The 17,238-nt window shown below is 48.6% G+C and overlaps 4 protein-coding genes across 4 annotated transcripts; 2 read left to right on the top strand and 2 right to left on the bottom strand.

Moving 5' to 3' along the window:
• Nucleotides 1–108: 108 nt before the first annotated feature.
• On the bottom strand, nucleotides 109–2,461 carry ANOM_005596 (putative chromatin remodeling complex subunit (Rsc9); the record flags this gene model as incomplete). Its single annotated transcript, XM_015550853.1, has 3 exons — nucleotides 109–1,967; nucleotides 2,029–2,358; nucleotides 2,428–2,461. The coding sequence occupies 3 exons, from the start codon at nucleotides 2,459–2,461 to the stop codon at nucleotides 109–111; spliced, it is 2,223 nt and encodes a 740-aa protein (XP_015407148.1).
• A 1,941-nt stretch (nucleotides 2,462–4,402) lies between these two features.
• ANOM_005595 (uncharacterized protein) lies at nucleotides 4,403–5,306 on the top strand (the record flags this gene model as incomplete). The annotated part of the gene is made up of 3 exons (XM_015550852.1): nucleotides 4,403–4,424; nucleotides 4,487–4,807; nucleotides 4,879–5,306. Coding segments are annotated over 3 exons (771 nt in total), but the record flags the coding sequence as incomplete, so codon positions are not given.
• A 485-nt stretch (nucleotides 5,307–5,791) lies between these two features.
• ANOM_005594 (putative C6 finger domain protein) lies at nucleotides 5,792–8,560 on the bottom strand (the record flags this gene model as incomplete). The annotated part of the gene is made up of 6 exons (XM_015550851.1): nucleotides 8,109–8,560; nucleotides 7,925–8,037; nucleotides 7,617–7,861; nucleotides 7,373–7,559; nucleotides 6,722–7,311; nucleotides 5,792–6,660 (listed from the first exon to the last, which is right to left on the bottom strand). The coding sequence occupies exons 1-6, from the start codon at nucleotides 8,517–8,519 to the stop codon at nucleotides 5,792–5,794; spliced, it is 2,415 nt and encodes an 804-aa protein (XP_015407150.1). The 5' UTR covers nucleotides 8,520–8,560.
• A 5,072-nt stretch (nucleotides 8,561–13,632) lies between these two features.
• Nucleotides 13,633–15,811, top strand: ANOM_005593 (copper fist DNA-binding domain-containing protein; the record flags this gene model as incomplete). The annotated part of the gene is made up of 3 exons (XM_015550850.1): nucleotides 13,633–14,187; nucleotides 14,251–14,427; nucleotides 14,481–15,811. Coding segments are annotated over 3 exons (1,719 nt in total), but the record flags the coding sequence as incomplete, so codon positions are not given.
• Between the last annotated feature and the right edge of the window lie 1,427 nt (nucleotides 15,812–17,238).

Genomic DNA, 17,238 nt, shown 5'->3' with positions numbered 1-17,238 from the left:
AGAGCTTATTTAGCAAATAGATAGGTAGTACTTTGAGAGAAGCTCTGACTGGGCAATAAATTTCCTTGTTGATTTTTTGTTTCTTTCTTTTCTTTTTTTCTGTTGGATTTAGTAATATTCCTCTCGTTCTAGGATCATAATTAACTCGGTGAGTTCCTTGCGTAGTGACCGGTTACGGTCCCAAATCTCGACGATCCTTGGGCGATGGCTTAGGAATACGGCCTTCTTCCATGATAGACCGTCGTGTTGCTGTGCAACTCGGTCCGGTAGATTCCTTGCAAGATTGCGCAGGACTAATGCAGCCTTGTACGCCACTCCGACGGGCTCTCCCCTCTCATTGACGGGTGTGTCCAGGTAGAACCATTTACGAACAATACGTTCCTGGAGTACAGGACGTTTTGAAGATGGCGCTTCAGCATCTGCGGGTCGCTCTTCGGGTAAATGTGAAGAAACGTGGCCTGCCACCATGGCAGTGTTAGCACTAGGGCCAGACGAGCGGAATTTAGTACAGTTGTCCCAAAGGCAGGTGTGTATCGGTGATTCGGCTTTGTCCAGATTGTAGTGACCCGGCTCCTCACCACTCGTGGCAAGGTTCATATGGTCCGAGAAAACATGGTTGCGAAGATCGGTTGGCGTTTTAAAGGCGCGTTGGCATGTTTTGGAAGGCTTCGAGTTATCTGTCCATTTGCAGTACAGGTAAGGGAAGCCTTGGAAAGTGTAGGCAGTCTCCAGAGGTCTGATACCCTTGATAATGAACCTGGTAGTTGCACCAGGTCCGTTAATGACCTGCGCTTGTGCGTTTGTGAAAGTTGTGCTGACATTCTTGATGAACTCAGCCGCCGGTAGAACACCCCCGCCAGGAACCCGAGGGTCTGCGAAACGGCTTTGATACGCTTGCCATAGGGCGATCTGAGTGATCTCACAATCAGCGTCTTCGACGAAGCAACAACGCAGCCATCGAGAGCTGCGCTCGGGTTCAGACAGCTCCATTAGGTCTTTCAAGAGTTCTGGGGGGACACGGGGAATTTCCGAAGGGGGTGGTGCCACTTTCTCCTCTTGCAAAACTGTTTCCTTCTTGCTGGGTCGCGCATCGTGCGTTAACAATGCGATCATGCGCGGCGCAAAAACAATAGGAAGGTTGAAAATATCAATCAAATTTTCAATGTTCTCCCGAGAAAGCGTATACTGATACCAGAAGTCCAGTGCGCCGCTTAGGATATCTCTATCCTGGTCAAGCAGCGTGTGGAAGTACAACTGTTGCAGAGTATCTTTTGGTACACGCTCCATTGCCCGATTTGCCTCCTGGTCGTCTAGTTCCGTTGAAAAATGGGTAAGAGCCCAAAGGGCGCGAATAACGTGGGCACGGTCTGGTGATTCGAGACAGCCAAGCAAGGAGATCCAAAGGGGGTCTTCAGGGTCAGTCCTCATGAACTTCGTAACTTCCTCTGCAATATCCAATGCGTCATTCTTAATTTCATTTAGACGTGGCTGGTTAGGGAGGTTGATTAGAATGACTAGAAAGTCCCTCAGTAGTCCTTTGGCGTAACGCGATACATAGAAAGCGTTCTCCTTGAGCAGAACCATATTCCGGAGAACCAATGTGGCCTCTTTGACATTTCGAAGACGGTGATTGAACTCATAGGTCTCAAGGGTGTCATCTGGCAAGGTTACAGGTATTTGTTTAATCTTCTCCAAAATATCTCGGGTGCCGTGGAGTGAGTTCAACACATTGACACGGTCGGTGGGTTGCCGAAAATCATACTGAAGTTCCCATTTCACGCCAGTGCAAAGGATGGATACATCTATGGCTTTCTCCATCAGGGTCTCTGCAAGTAGTGGGAAACCCTCAAACTTGAATTTATCCCATCTCTGGTTGGATATTTGCACAAGGTGGTACAGCGCGAAATCAACCTCATCCGATATTCCTGATTGTAGGCCGTAATGGGCCCGTTTGTAAATATGATCCGCTGAGAAAAAGTGTCAGTTATGCCTACAAGGTTTGAAACGGTACAGCGCGAGCCCACGTACACTTCGGTACCTCCAAGTATCTGAGGGGAAAGTATGGGTCGTAAAAGTCAGGCTGCTTCGCTGTCTTTCCTCTGTCGTTGAGGCCAATGAACAGACCTGGCCGATTTCCAGGCGTGGCTACCTCACGTGTGGACATCGGAACCTTCTGCTCCCTCCCTTCCCAACTTTCGACTGTGGGATGAGGGCTATTTGAGGCGACGGAGTTGGCGTGTGTCTGGGACATTGATACTGGTTGTGGTGATTGGGGGTGTGCGTGCACATGTGAGCGTCTAACTGGCGCAGTATCTGGGATGAATGGCTGGTTGGCCTTTGGGGCTTGCCGCAAGCCCTCTACTGACAGTCAATATAAGCTCAACCATTGAAAAGGTAGTCTCATTAAAGGAGAAAGGCATCACTTACCACGCAGGGACGTGCGTGGTGTAGCAGTACTCATTTTCAACTTAACCCAAGCTAGTCGCAGCTGAGTGAAGGGTTATCTGAATAAGTTCCAATACTGGAGCTTTCTTCTTTACTGAGCTCCCTTTGAAAACCCAAAGCCAAACTCACACGACTTGGGAGCAGTAGTTGTTGGGCAACTTCGTGTTGACTCCAGAATATCGGTCTCTCCCGTGTTTTTTTTTGGATATACGGAGTAGAACGCGCAAATCGAACGTAGAGGGGTGATCGTGGCTTCTCGTTTTTTCCCTTTTCAAGCCGGGGATCCGGTAGCGAACGAGGGGTAGGGTAATGTTCTTCTGTAGAGACAGGGCCGACTGTCGAGCTCGAACAGGTCTACACTTTGCGTGAAGTCGTGGATTTTGGGCGCGTTTCAAAGCTATCGGGAAAGCACTGGCTGTTGAAGGAAAGAGGATGCGACTGCGGCACGAAAACAGAAATCCGCGTCACAGAGTATTGAGGAAAGCGGTGCGACGACCCTGCGCGGCTAATGGAAACAATTGGCGACAGGAATAATTAAAATATGAGCGTCAATGCTTAAGTTGTGGCCCTTGGTGGGCTTCGTGAATGCAAGCTGATCGCTGATCCTGCGATCCGTCCTACCATTTCAGACAAAAGTCCGCGCAACAGCCAGCAACCAGGACACCAGGCAGGCCTCAGGCGCGTTTCCGGATTATCTGTATTTCCGTTATTGAGTATGTTTGTAATGTTTGTAGTGTTTGTCCTGCTGAGTCATCTAATCTCAGCCTTGTTTTCAAGGCAAATACTAACGTTCCCCGGATCTACAATCTAATCGCTTGATGGGAGATGCACGCCCCAGATGTCATACTACTATAGTACGGAGTACTGCCGGGTAGTTTAAGTGGAGCGCTATTGTACGATGCGGTACCATTTACTTTAATTTTTCTTTATGATAACACTTTCTTCTACTAAAGCTTCCATGATGCTAGGATTAATGGTGATCGGTACTACTAGTAGGAGGTTCATTATATGCTGGGACCGTCTCGAATGATTGGTTCTCCTTAAGTCATTTGTCAACCACTACTACAGTTCAGGTGATCCACTAAGTACTAAGTACTAGGACTAGCACTTACTGAAGTACAGCCCCAGGGCTACGTCTACATTTTAAGCCATAGTCAATGGTTAGGTTTCACAGGTCTTTGTTTCTCATATATAGTTTCATCCTAGGATGTATCGCCCTACTCAGCGGTCCCAAGAGGGCACACAGCTCGCTTGTTTGTCCTTGGCGAAGTTTTCTTATACAACTACCTCTATCAGTCACAGAGGCCCTTTTAATTGGAGCCATATAATCGGAAATGGTGATATTACCTGCATATTCGAAAGGCACGCAACGCCCGCACCTCTCCACAGTAGTATTTTGCTGAAGGTCCTACGTGGCCATGACACTCTTGTAAGATTTGGAGTCATACATATTGTTGTAGATATTGCTAACGTTAATACAACCACTCCTTTAGGAGCAGATTGATATTACGAACCTCTTAAGAGAACTTATAAATCAGCCTCAGTCAAGTCAACATGGTCAAACAAAGCCAATATTTGCTGTTGTCGTGAAGCTGCCATGCCTCGCGGTGAAATATCCAGAAGGGAATGGATATGTTCGTTTGACCGACATACAATGGCTCGGGATCCCCTATCTGACATAGTGCAGATTCGTCGGTTTCAGATAAAGTTCTCCTTAGAGCGTGACTTTTACAGTGCGCTTTCCATACTCAGTGATATCAAGTGCCCTTTTTCAGAGTCAAATCCTGGCTCAATGCCAGGGGCTCGCAGATTGATCTCATCACAGTGGCCTACAGGGCCAGTGCCACCTGCACCTCATTCAGTGGGCTCCTTCTCTAATGCACCTGGAATAGCTGCTATTCCTGCTCTGAGAGTTCCACCTTCCCCACTATATCCACCAGCAATTAGTCTGCCGGTGATGACACCAGACCCTACTCCTGGTAACCCGCTTCAATCTTGGCTTAAGAACACTGACCATATACTCATCTAACCTGACTTATAGGCGAACTGAGTCTATCCTCATATACCGCCTTTCCAGGTCACTCAGCGCTCAATGACAGCCAAAGACACAATTCAAACAGCGCTACTGCTCCTATGAGACAGTCACTACTTCACACCTCGAGCGACGATACCTCAACTGGAGCAGCGTCCAGACCTTCATCAGCTACAGTTTGTCACGACAGCCATACTCTCAATCAGATTTTACCTCCGAAAAGAGACCTGCCATTTCCCAGACAACAGGCAAAGAGACCGTTTCCAACATTGCTGCCACGAGCTTCTACCATGTCACACACAGACGCATATAAGAAAATGCCTACTACAGGTACCATAAGTCCTATATGCTGTATAAGTGCTTGATATCATCCTCCCCAGCTAACCTTAGCTCTATGTTAGCTACACAACCAACACTTAGCACACGGACACTACCCCAAAACCAAATAGACACAGAAAAGACGCACAATTCAAGAGTTATTACGCTCAGATACCGCCCATCCACACACCCACCGCCCATTCAAATAGAACCTACCCATAGTCAAGCCTCCCACAGACCTAGTCTTACACACCCGAACGCTACACCACACATACTACCTACTCACGATTCTCCACTTGCGATCCAGCAGGATGCACCTTCCCTTCTGGAACAACGTCCAACTATTAGTCTCCAGGAGCCTCAACATAACCTCCTCACTGAAGCAGATCTCTCAGTATATCTGGCGTCGCCGACTGCGGAGCGTACACAGAAGCTGGAGAACTGGATCTGCAGGCGCATCGAAGACGACGGGTTTTTGCGGCTTTGTGAGGATGTGGAAGGAATATGGAGAAGGTTTGCATTGGGCAAGTAATTGTTTCTTTGCTTCCTGTATTTTGTTCTTCTGGTTTCAATTTATCTCATGGTTAAGCTTCCCTCAGCTCATATATGATATGACCTTCAAGTCTGTATGACATAGTCGCTAGACCCTGTATCTATGCCAGTTGCAAAATTTGCTGGCGTTATACTACATTCGTACTTCCCAGCAAAGTCAAATCGCACTTTTCATTACCCAGAATTAAGCCAACTATGGCACGTAGAAAGAAATAGATATCACTGTCAACTTGTTATAAATACATACAGAATCACCAATAAGCCCGCTAGATACCATTAGCCATAAGAGATAGAAAATGTTATTTTCTTTTTTCCGAGAAAAGTAGAGGAGACGGGAAAGCAAACTACAAGGCAGCTAAGTTACAACTGAAATAGATTTTCATGAGGAATAGGAATATTCCCATAGGCCAAGAAAACCCTCCAACCGTCGTCAGTAAGCGCGTCTCAGCGAGACCGGCGGTAGATTAAACCTGAAAAGACGTTGAGATATCCCTCTTTGGTGAGGAGAGTAAAGTCAACCACAACACGACCCTGCGGTTGCGAGACAGAAGTAAGATTCGGCGAGGTGGCATTCAGATTGCTCTCAGTCGAGAGCCCAGGGGGTGGGGATCCAGAGTTAGCCGCCACGGTGCCTTCAGCACCTACAGCAAGATCTGCCAGGTGCTGGAGGGACCGTTGTTCGTTCGGACCCATAACTGGGGGAACCGCAGAGCCGCTCTTACCCAGGCTGGGATCCTGGAGTTGGCTCTCTTGGGACTTGGTCCGTCTCCATTCCAAGAATATCCGGATCTTGGAATCCCACCCAGGAGTGGCAAAAATATCGCTAAACTCCGTTGCTTCAGTGCTCCGCTTCGCACGGTAGTCAAGAATTTCTTCGACCTTTTTCAACGCATCCCAGCACTCGTTCGCATGCTCTGGAATGACGGTAGCCTCCAGCAAAGTCATAGAGGCTAAAGCTAAGCTGTGAAGATCGAATGGCGTTGTAAGACGAGACTGTGTATTCGACTTGTGGATCTCATTGATGGCTTCCACAGCGCTGTGAATAATTTCATAGGGACTGTAGACGTATATGTGGCGTTTGATCAGCAACCGGATGGTCCACTCAAGTTGGTTTTGTAGACTCTCAAGAAAGCTTTGAGATACTGCAGTTTCCAAGGTCTCATTTGATTTGTGGAAATCCTCGACTTGGGTCAGACGCTCAAGTGATGCTACCATGTTTGCCCCGACCATGCGGCCCAGGCCAGTGTTTGTTTGGCAAACATTATTCTCGATAGCGCCTAGTGTGACCATTTCCACAAGGAACGTAGAGTATGCTGTGTGTTCTAATGTTAGTCAAGTCGGTATTTCGAGCGTGGGAATAATGGTCTCACTCACATCCAATGCCAGTGGTAATTGGGCCAACAACTCTTTCATCCTCACGGCCACCGATTTCATACGTTCCAAGAATACTTGGGTCAGCTACGCTGATGGCATGCCAGCGAGACAAAATTGCCAAGGCCACCCAATTGCGACGTACAAGATTTGCCTCTGAATCAACATCCGGGTCTGAAGAACGCTTGCTTTTCAGCTGACCAAGACCCTTGGCCAAATCGGAGCCGAGTTTGCTGGCCGACTGGATCAGGGAATGCTTAGGTACGCCGTCCTTGAGAACAAAGTTGTCTGGTCCCCGAGAATCACAATCGAGGATCATTAGTAACATGGTCTGGAGCCAGATCAAGTTAACTCCTGTCGGGCGGGCCAAAGCTGGCTGCCGGGTATAGTACAAGAGAAGGTCTTGTGCATTGTCAAATGACGTGACCCTTTCGAAGGTGCTTATAACGCGATCCATGTTGGTACGCGTCACAGTGTACAAACTGTAAAGGAAAATCTCCTGCACCTCACGGCTGCACTGATGTAGAATCTCGAGTAGACGTTCCTTGGAGTGTGACAAGATAGGGAAGACGGGATGGATCTTTTGATAATAACTGTATGTAGTTAGGGTATTGCTCAAGGAGATTTGGAATACCAAGTCTATGGTGGACTTACGCGTTGAGGGATCCCTCATCCACATCCAAGGGAGTCATGTCTTCTTCCATAGCTTGCTTAGGTACTTCTGGCATCTCTAGTCCATGTGGCAGCTCCGTCTCATTACCGGTCGTCCAGAATAAGTTACCGGGCTTTGGTGCTGTACCGCTCACGGCGGACGGGTTGTACGGATCGGTTGAGGTTTCTCCTGTGTCTTGTATAGTTAGTAGGGTAAGATCACACACTATGTTTGACGGACACGAACCGAAAGCATTCTGAGAGCGAGAATTGAATTGCGGCTGTGTGAAAGAGGAGCTGGGAAGTCCTTCGAATACAGAGTAGGTCCGCTTGCGCCCAATAGAGCCTGCATCCATTGGTGGCGAGAAGTCTTGATAAGCTCTGGGTGACGACACTTCGTTCATAGGTTGATAAGGCATATCGGGGTGAACCATCGCAGGCTGCATTTGACTTTCAAGGGTGTGAAGGCGCTCTGCAAGCTCCTTGATGTAACTATGGTATATCGTCAGCCGAACGCGACAGCATCATCAGAAGGGAAACGAGGACAAATATTACCCTTTGCTGGGGCCGCGCTTCATGGGGACGCGACTAAACTGACAGACAACCCCAAGTCGGCGACAGTTCGAGCAGGTTTCCACGCCAGATTCAGAGCTTGCATCACAGCGAACCTAGGAAAGCACGCGGTTAGGTCATCGAAAACAATGTCGCGTCTGGAGGCAAACGGTGAGGTGGAACGTACCTTCTTGCGTCTGCATTCGTCGCAGGCGCGAGAAATCTTCGATCTTTTTCTCCTCGCGCTCTGGTCTCCGTAACTTAAGTCGTGATTTGGGTCGACACCGACTTGCTGGCTGGGGGTAAACTGTAGCATATGTTGTTGTTGATGCTGGTCCGGAGACGAGGGACGACCCATGTCACCACCACCAGGGTTCGAAGATCCTAAGACCATCGATTGGCCATGATGAACGCCATTGCTAGAGCCGTCTGCGAGGCCGGGGCCGGAGGTTTCGCGGGATAGCTCAGCGGATAAGAGCTCGTCGGCTGTCAACTGGCGGTTCGCGTAGTACTGCATAGCGCCCTGACCCATCTGCGCCGCGTTGGGGGACGGGTAGGAGGCGGTCGGAGGCATATCAGAATGCTCGCGGGAATTCATTGTGTCGAGAAACGATAATACCGCTCATGAAATGTGTGGGTGGGCGTTGGAGCGACGCTCCGGGAGATGTAAGAGGGAGAGTGTTGAAGGACGGAAGACGCGAGGACAGCAGGCAAGGTTTTACAGGCTAAAACTGCCTGGGCGGGGGGCAGTTTTGAAGGGGTTAGTGCCGATTGCCCTCGGCGCAATTCGCAAGACTCAGCAAACATGATCGCGCGACTGAATTACAGAAATGAGGATCGCTGAATCTGATAAAGGCTCGGGGACGAGAATATAGTTTCATACTTGGATGATCGCGCCGACGCGGAGGACCGGCTTTTTGTTTCTGCGTCCAGCGACGGATTAATACTATTTCCCACCGGCCCAGAACTCGACCAAACCGCATCTCAGGCGGAAGAATATCGGAGGTCGAGGGCTTCTATGGGGCGAAATTATCATTTTGGTAGATTGGGGCGAGGTCTCTTGAGCTCAGGGAATCATGATCGCATCCCTCGATTTTAACCTGATCCGTCTTGTACATGAAGCATTAAAGTAACTCTTTCGACCCAACGTCGCAGATGATGTCAGTCCGACACCACCACCACCATCTTTTGTTGTCATTACTGTATTCTAAAAGCCCTTTCAAGGCCAGACTTCTGTTCCCACATCTGCTCGTAACATTTTGTAGTATCATATATTGGGAAGACCAGCAGTTTAGTCCCCACATTTTCGCTGCCCTCGCTAAGTAACCACACCTCCAACTCTCGCTGACGATACAATAGGCATACTAATGCAGATATAGTATATCTTTATTCGGGAATTTACACTACGGAGTATCTGTGAAATTGTTTGGCCTGTTAGTATTCCTTACCAGGAGTTTGAGTTGCTGGTTTAGGATAGCCTCACAGAATTGAGCATACAATCAGCCGACGATATATTGAAGTTTTCCCACAGATCCTTTGGTATTATAAATTTGCAGGACTGATTAACCTATAATACTACTACATGGATACTTCTTTTCCATTTGTGAGTGTAGTATTGACGAAGGGGGGTATCTTGTACCAGCACATAGTACAGTACATTGTGTACGGATATCGAGCCAATACCATGCTAATATCCTCAATATTTCCTCTTTCTCCTCCTCTAACACCGCCTTACACGGCAGCATAAGCTCCAGGCTATTCAGAGCTAATATTGACTCAATTGCTTTTGCAGTTCGTCAACGTCTCGAACTTATTTTGGGGTAAGCCCGATTGTCAATATGAGATATACGGTACATCAGTATATAAAATAATAGCAGAACGCTTCGGGCCCCGCTACTATTACATCCAGATTTTGGAATAGATTATCACTCCTCTGATCCAGCTGTTGATTGTTGTTATCTTGGATGTGTTACTTTGAAACCGCCCAGTGGCAACCTCATATTCCAGCTGGTCCCAGGAAGCTGGCGCACTCCACATGGGCACAAAGGAGTCCTAAGTTTTAACTACCACCCCGTAGCCGTACGCAAAACCTGTCAGTCGGGCAATGTTTAATATCAGCAGTGGATCCGTCGTGTACTCCGTACAAACAAAGGATCACTATATACAACTTGATTTCATGGGCTCCATTTGCAGAAGAAGCCAACTCAGACCCGCTCAATCGGCCGCCCATCATCCTCTACTGCGTACACAGTGTCTTTCATACTCAGACTACCAATAAATAAGCCCATTCGCATGAGCAGTATCGGCCCCTCCCTTATCTGGCCCAAATACAACTGTAAAAAATTTATTTCCCAATTGACTCGGACTGCGCACTGAACTATGTTGGACTAGGCCTAGATAAGTAAGAGTAGTTTTAAGTCCCACAATGCGGATACGGTCCGTTGACTGGGGCAGACCAGCGCGCAGTAGATTGAAACAGATCCACCGGGTTGTGAAGCCTTCTACTCCAGAGGAAAGCGACCATGTCAGAGACTGAGTGTGGCTTATTTTATGGGCCCGAGTGTGAAAACTGAGAGACATGCACTGTTATGAATACCACTGGCAGGCCTTAGTTTTAGTAGATCTCATCTTGATATCTTCTGTCTGCCCTTACCGTGGACGGCTAAAATTGCACCTAAGACGATCCCTACGTTGAAGCGGCGGATCAACAAGTGGGACTATCTATAGACTGTCTGGGGATTGGCCTTGGGGTCCGATTGTGATCCACAAGTGGCCAAGTGAGGTATAGTTCGAGGCACCACACACGAAGTGTACCTGAGGTACTGATAGGTTGGGTTTTCTGTTCTGGAAGTCAAATCTTGTCCTGTTGAAGAAGTGTTGAAGCTCTCAAAGCGGTTTTTTTTGGTAGGTTTATGGTTCTCATATTCTCGTATACTTAAGTCTTCTAGGATTGATATAATTATTGCGCGCTCTAGCGTCTAGACCGTAGGAGGCATGGTATTCATTGGAATAGAGAGCCGGTGATCATCCTTCTGTCCGGCAGCAAATATACATTACATACCGGAGTACGTAGTAAATGATTCCAAAATACCTAACAGTTGCCTATAGCCCTGGACTTTCCAAATCTAGGACGATTGTTAGTTCTCAACTGGCTGACGAGAGAAGACGGAAGGTCCGAAAGGACCCCATTTTCTCCTCCGAAAGAGGTTATCATTGGTGGAGCAGCCATGCGCCAACGCCGCGCAGATCAGGCCCCCTCCACTGCACATGACCGGCCGGCAAGACCGCTGCAAAGGTCCTAAACAAGCAGCTGTGACGCCATTTCAGAGTCCCAACAACCCGTGATGTCGCGATGGGAGATCTGAGGGCCAACCATGGCAACCACGAGCGAATGATCGGTGATGTAAATATTTTCCTAGCCCTGACTGCTTCGATCTCTGATAGGCAAGGTACGGTTATCTTTGCTTTGGGCTTGACGTACTTCGATGTGCTGGGATGGCGACGCTGACTCGTTTAATGATGGCTGAGCCTTGGAACGCTTGACTGGATACACGACAATACAATACAATACAATACAGTTCGTAACTGTGGGCGCAGAAGATCTGACTTCACTTCCCTGGGTCCCAACATTTATCAAATAGAAAATTAGTCATTGACACGGCCGGCAGACGGAGAACGATGGCGTTCATGCCAATCAATCTTTATCTTTGCCAATTCGTGCCATGGTGATACTGGGCAATCCTGCCGTGAAAGAGCGCCGGGCACTGAAGCAAAGTTCAACTCAAATCGGTTCACCGCATTGACAACCATGGTCCACTGTTGGTGCCTGTCTAACCATATTGATAAAGTCTTCCAATGACTGGCTCAGTTGGAAGGTTTTGCTCTGCATGGAACATCCAAATTGACATTCTAGAAGAGTTGACCGTAACAGAGTGGCAAAGAATCTGGGATCCCATGTCCATTGTTGTAGTTCTACAGGGCACTAATGGACGGTCGGTCACTGAAATCAGAGACTATCTTTTGTGGTCGACAAGGCGAAACGTAGATATCCGGGCACACTTGGCGCTATCGGGTACTCTCAGGTATTACCAGTACCTTTCTGAAAAGCAAATTCAACAAGCACGAAAACTCGGTCTAGAAAATCCACAGTAGTCAAGTATTCGCCGGCCCGGGTTCTGCCCCAGAAATTTCGTAACAGAATCCATCGAGTAGTGGACAGAGTTTGGTCCAGTCTCCCCAAGTTTCCGTACCAAGCCTCTGTTCTCCAGTCGTTCAGTGGTCTTGTACCCTAAAACCTACCTATCCACCTTTACGTCCCCTAGCTTGAACAACGACCAGTGACTAACCCATGGTAAATAACGACCCTAACAATTCAGGCGTAAATCGCGGCTGGCGTCGCAAGTGATTGAATAGGTTTGGATGAGAAGGATCGCTCTGTGGTAGCGGTTGTCAGAGATCCCTTGCATTGAATAGAAGATACGGTACATACAAGCCTGTGTCTGTGCTGAGTTTTCTAGTTTTTATTTTATTTTCTAATTTTTTTTTTTTTTTTTTGTCGATTGTGATTGAGACTCCAGATATGACCATACATATACCTGCATGCATACATTTTATGTAAGTAGATCTGTACTTCCTCGTACAACTTGTTGGAGAACAGTCATAACATAATCTACAAATTGATCTAGAATTCTTATTACGGCAATTGCCCTGGACCGGACAATAATTTGTGCGTAATGCCAATCTGTGTGACGCTATCACTGGCTGTGTTGTCATCGCCAACTTTTGGATTATGCCTACCTAGAGGAAGGCAGCCACTACCAAGAACCGGGACACATCCGCAAATGCAGCTTTACCAAACTGTACCATGAAAATTCTGACCCGCGCAGGGCTGGCTTCAAGGATTACTCCTTAGCTAAAGGGAAACAGGAAAGGAAGACAAATGAGCTTGAGTGCTGTGAGTGCATAAGTTCTGTATGTGCGGGTAGCTTCAGCACGAGGGACAAAGTACCTGTAAAGGTATAATACGGTAATAACCATGGACATCCATGTACGGAGTACTGTGGAGCAGACTACGAAGCATTCCATACTCGGGGTGCATGACAAGTCCTCACCAGAAAAGTTATGTCCATGCGTGAAACATCCTGGACCTTGGATTGATCGAGTAAAGAAACTGTGACAAATCAAAGTAGCATCCTTAAAGAAACAGATAACCTCAGTTCGAATTGAAAACAATGATATTAAGCACTGGGTTCCCCTCCGGCCATCTATTCAAATAAAATTGTTTCATTCCGGTCTGTTCTCGTTCCAGGTCTGACTGACTCCGGCGAGACACAGCCACCATTGACGCAACTCCCTTGCGGACGCCGAAATGTTCCACATTTGACCTGGGCCATTTCCGCCTTAACCCTGTCCATTTCACTTTTACCCCCCCAAGTTAAGTTGGAGGAGAACGGGTCGGGAGTCAGCTAACATAACCTAACCTAACCTACTTCTTCGCCCGCTTCCCTCCCGCCTTTTCCTCTTCCTTCTCTTTTCTTCTCCTTTTTCCTTTCTCCTTCTCACAGGGTTTGGCACACAACTCTGCCTTCAGATCGATCGCCTTTCCCCTTTATCTTGGCCGCCACAGCCGGTATTTGGTGTCCTGTCTCACGGCCGGCGCCAAACGGTGCGTAGGCTTTGGCCCCCCATTCAGTTGTTCTCTTCCTTTTCTCTTTTTCTATAATCCGTTGGGCTCTTTCTTAGTCTCGATCCGACTTGCCCCCTCCTTCCCCGGTTCCTGGTTCCTGGGTGTGCGCTATTCGCCAGGTACACTTAATTGTCTTGCACCCTCACCTTCGTACTTGCGACTGCACCTTGATAGGTGAAACGGCGTTTTCTGTGACTTAGTTTGGTGCATTGGGATATTCGTTAAGAGATACCCTTGCTTTGTTGGAGTTTTTCCTGGTCTCGGTCGGTCCGATCACCCTGACGGACCGCAAACTATACCTCGAATCCTCGCGTTGACGGGACTTTCGATACCCCCCGACAGGTCTTCCTGTTCGGTTATTGAATACTTTTGAAAAAGAAAAAAAAAACAACGATTAGAATAGCCAGAGAGCCCTGTGCTATCTACCCCTCGATCTACAATTTAAATTACTTCCTATATACTCGTCGCGAGTCATCGCATGTTTGCTACCCAGTAACCGCGATAATGCTCATTGATGGCGAGAAGTGGGCTTGTGAAGCTTGCGTCCGGGGTCACCGTGTCAGCAGCTGTCACCACAGTGGTAAGTCGATAGACACCTCCTTTTGTTGTGAGCCGGAAAGATGATTGACTCTGGAGATCACAGACCGCCCCTTGACCCACATCAACAAAAAAGGCCGCCCAGTCTCTCAATGCGCTCACTGTCGCGGCCTACGCAAGTCACGGACAACCCACACAAAGTGCGAGTGTGGTGACAAGAAAAAGAACAGCCACAAGCATGATTTAGATCCCCACCACGCCAATGATAAGCGGGATCACAAGCGTGAGCATGTTGGAGTTGGTACACTGGTTCATTGTTTCTGATCTGCATTACAGAGGACTCCCGTCCAAGATGTGGCTGCACTCATGGACAGCGCTGTACCTGTGCGCTGAAGAAGGAACCCCACCTAAATACTGTGCCGGAAACTGGTCTTCCTCCGCCCCAGCATACTATTCTGTCGGAGCCACCCAAGAAGCCCCAGTTGACCTCGACCAAGTCGGAGAGCACCCTTACAATATTCCGAGATGGTCACCACAAACCGGCTCATAAGCACAATGACATGGCTCACAAATGTGGTCTGCCTTACATGATACCCCGGTCTCATACGATCCACTCGACCTCCGATGTGTCTCGTCGATCCGTCGATCAGTTGCCCTTGACCCAAGCGGCCTTGATGAACGAACCATTTGCGACTCAACCATTTCCGGAACAGCAGCCCACCCACGCTCCTCAGCGTCGTGTCAAGTCTGAGCATGGGTCTCCCGATAGTGCCCCCGTCGTGTCCACGGAAGATGTACCGACGACAGTCCCCCCACTCGACCTCTCGTCTTTCTTCCCTCAGCCTCAGCCCATGAATAAGCCCACCGAGGCCGAGCCGGTGTCCCTTTCCATGGGGAAGACGCCCATAAATCCACTCATGACCAGTGTGCCGCCTCTTGATGTCTCGTCCTTCTCTACTTTCCCGACCACGACCACATCGCCCGTGAACACCATGGCGTTCCAAGATCCTTATAAGGAACAGTTTTTCACATCGCCAGACAACGATATGCCCTTGGGTCCTACAGGATTCAATGCACCCCCTGTCGATTGGTCAAGTTTTCCTCTGTACTCCTCGGATGTTCCTGCCGCTGCCAGCACACAGGCTCCCTCTTACGCGAGCTTCGACTACAACTCCATGAGCCATGGTCTACCAGCCCCATCGTCGTCTGGCGATATTTCCGAAGTGGAGGATTTCGTACCGTTTTCCGGCTTTGGAAACGCGGGTAATGACCTTCAAGATCTCGCCAGTGGGAGTGAAGGCTCAGATCTCGATCATTTCCGCATAAGTTCCGCGTCATCTTTTATTGGCCTTCCTCAGGCGCAACTCTTATCGTCAAATCAGCTGGACTCAATCAACATTGACGACTTCCTCAAGTCCGCTAATGAGTCGACAGCAGCACTAGAGCATCAACTTCAAGCCAATATGGGGATGGAACCCAAGCCACTCCCTTCGCAGGATACTTACGCCATGTCGGACGCCCAGACCTTCAAACCAATGTCCACCCCTACGACGAGCCTTCCGATCACAACGTCTGCTGCGGATCCCATGTGGCCCGCGGCGCTCTTTGACCCCGCCGCTACGCCGGTCGATGACAACAACTTTTACCCGCCGTCTTGGGTGCAGTAGTGCACTCGTGGGCAAGCGCAGGTTTTCTGGCTTTGTGGTCTGTTCGCGGCACGTTACCACCACCTCCACACCGTCTGAGTGACGACACGCACGTCTTCACGACCTTGATGAGAGATGATGAGAAATGCCTGATATTATTGTTCAATTAGCCAGTCCCAGTCAAACTATACTATAGCATTCAATCGATAAAGACTAGTGTTCATTCAACTCGATCTGCTTCTGGCTCCTCTCTTGCCTTGTATCTCTTCTTGGCTCTATTTGGTGGTTTTCGGGTACAACAGTCCCAGTCTAATATTGCCTAATACTTTGACGATGCCCAGTACATGTATACACAATCTTGGCTTGCATCTATAGACATCCTGATTCCTAGCTGCTTATATACTCTTTTACCCAGGTCATCCACCAGACTTCTCACCTAAACAGTAGCTGGGCAAACGTAGCGAATTCGTAGCCCCGTGGACAAACGAATCCCACGTCAGAGGAGGGCGTCCCTCGTCGTCGGCGCGGCTGTGTCGGAATCAGGGCTCAGTTCTGTGTTACCATTTAGACTTCCGAACCGGGCTAGACTTGATAGATCATGTGCATGACCCCAACCGAGCACCCCTGCAGTGTAGCGGTGTATGGAGTTACATATGTGCCTATTTGAGTGATGTAATCCGGGGGCTCCAGGGGGAATCCGGCGGTGAGCTGAGACCTACAACATGTGACCAGTATCTAGGGTCACTGGGGACTCAAGCCTTGCCGGCTACCATTTCTAGGTACCCTTATTCCATGGATTGACAATGGCCGAAATATGGACAGTTCCAGGCCTTGAACCCGGAGGACACGTTGCATCAACGAAGTCGAATGGTTCAGTACGGTATAGATACATACACATCTGTCCATACATACATACATTCAATACATACAGTACGGAGTATATAGCATGTATGTATGTATTGTACCCTTGTCACTGCTCTATACCCCCTTCCCTTCCTCAACAAAAATTAACCCGGGGAATGCCACCACACACTCTCTTTCCCTCTCTGCTAACCGGAGATTTTCAGACAAGAAAAACAAGCGAATAAACACCATACCACGCAAACCACCTATCACATCCAGCAGGGGCCGAAACTGCAGATTCGCTTCTGATTCACGGAGAGCAAGGAAGGGTAAAAATAGAATGCAGGTTGAAACAGGTTGCATAGACATACCTCAGGCAGGTAGGTACCGGTACCCACAATGAGGGATTTATTTCATCGCGTCCATACCGGATATTTTAAGTAAGGAGGGGGTGGGTTATGCAAGGGGACGAAGGACAAGCTTTTTGGGAAAAGGCTTGTTGGGTCTTGGCTCTGGATGAGAGGGTTTGATCTGTCGACTAACCCTAAGGGTAACCATAACAACCGACCGGTGTGGTAGAGGTATGTATGTATGGGTCTGCTCGG

This window comes from Aspergillus nomiae (assembly GCF_001204775.2).
Source record: "Aspergillus nomiae NRRL 13137 chromosome Unknown contig00123, whole genome shotgun sequence".
Taxonomy (NCBI): domain Eukaryota; kingdom Fungi; phylum Ascomycota; class Eurotiomycetes; order Eurotiales; family Aspergillaceae; genus Aspergillus; species Aspergillus nomiae.
This window is presented reverse-complemented; position numbering and strand designations above follow the sequence as displayed.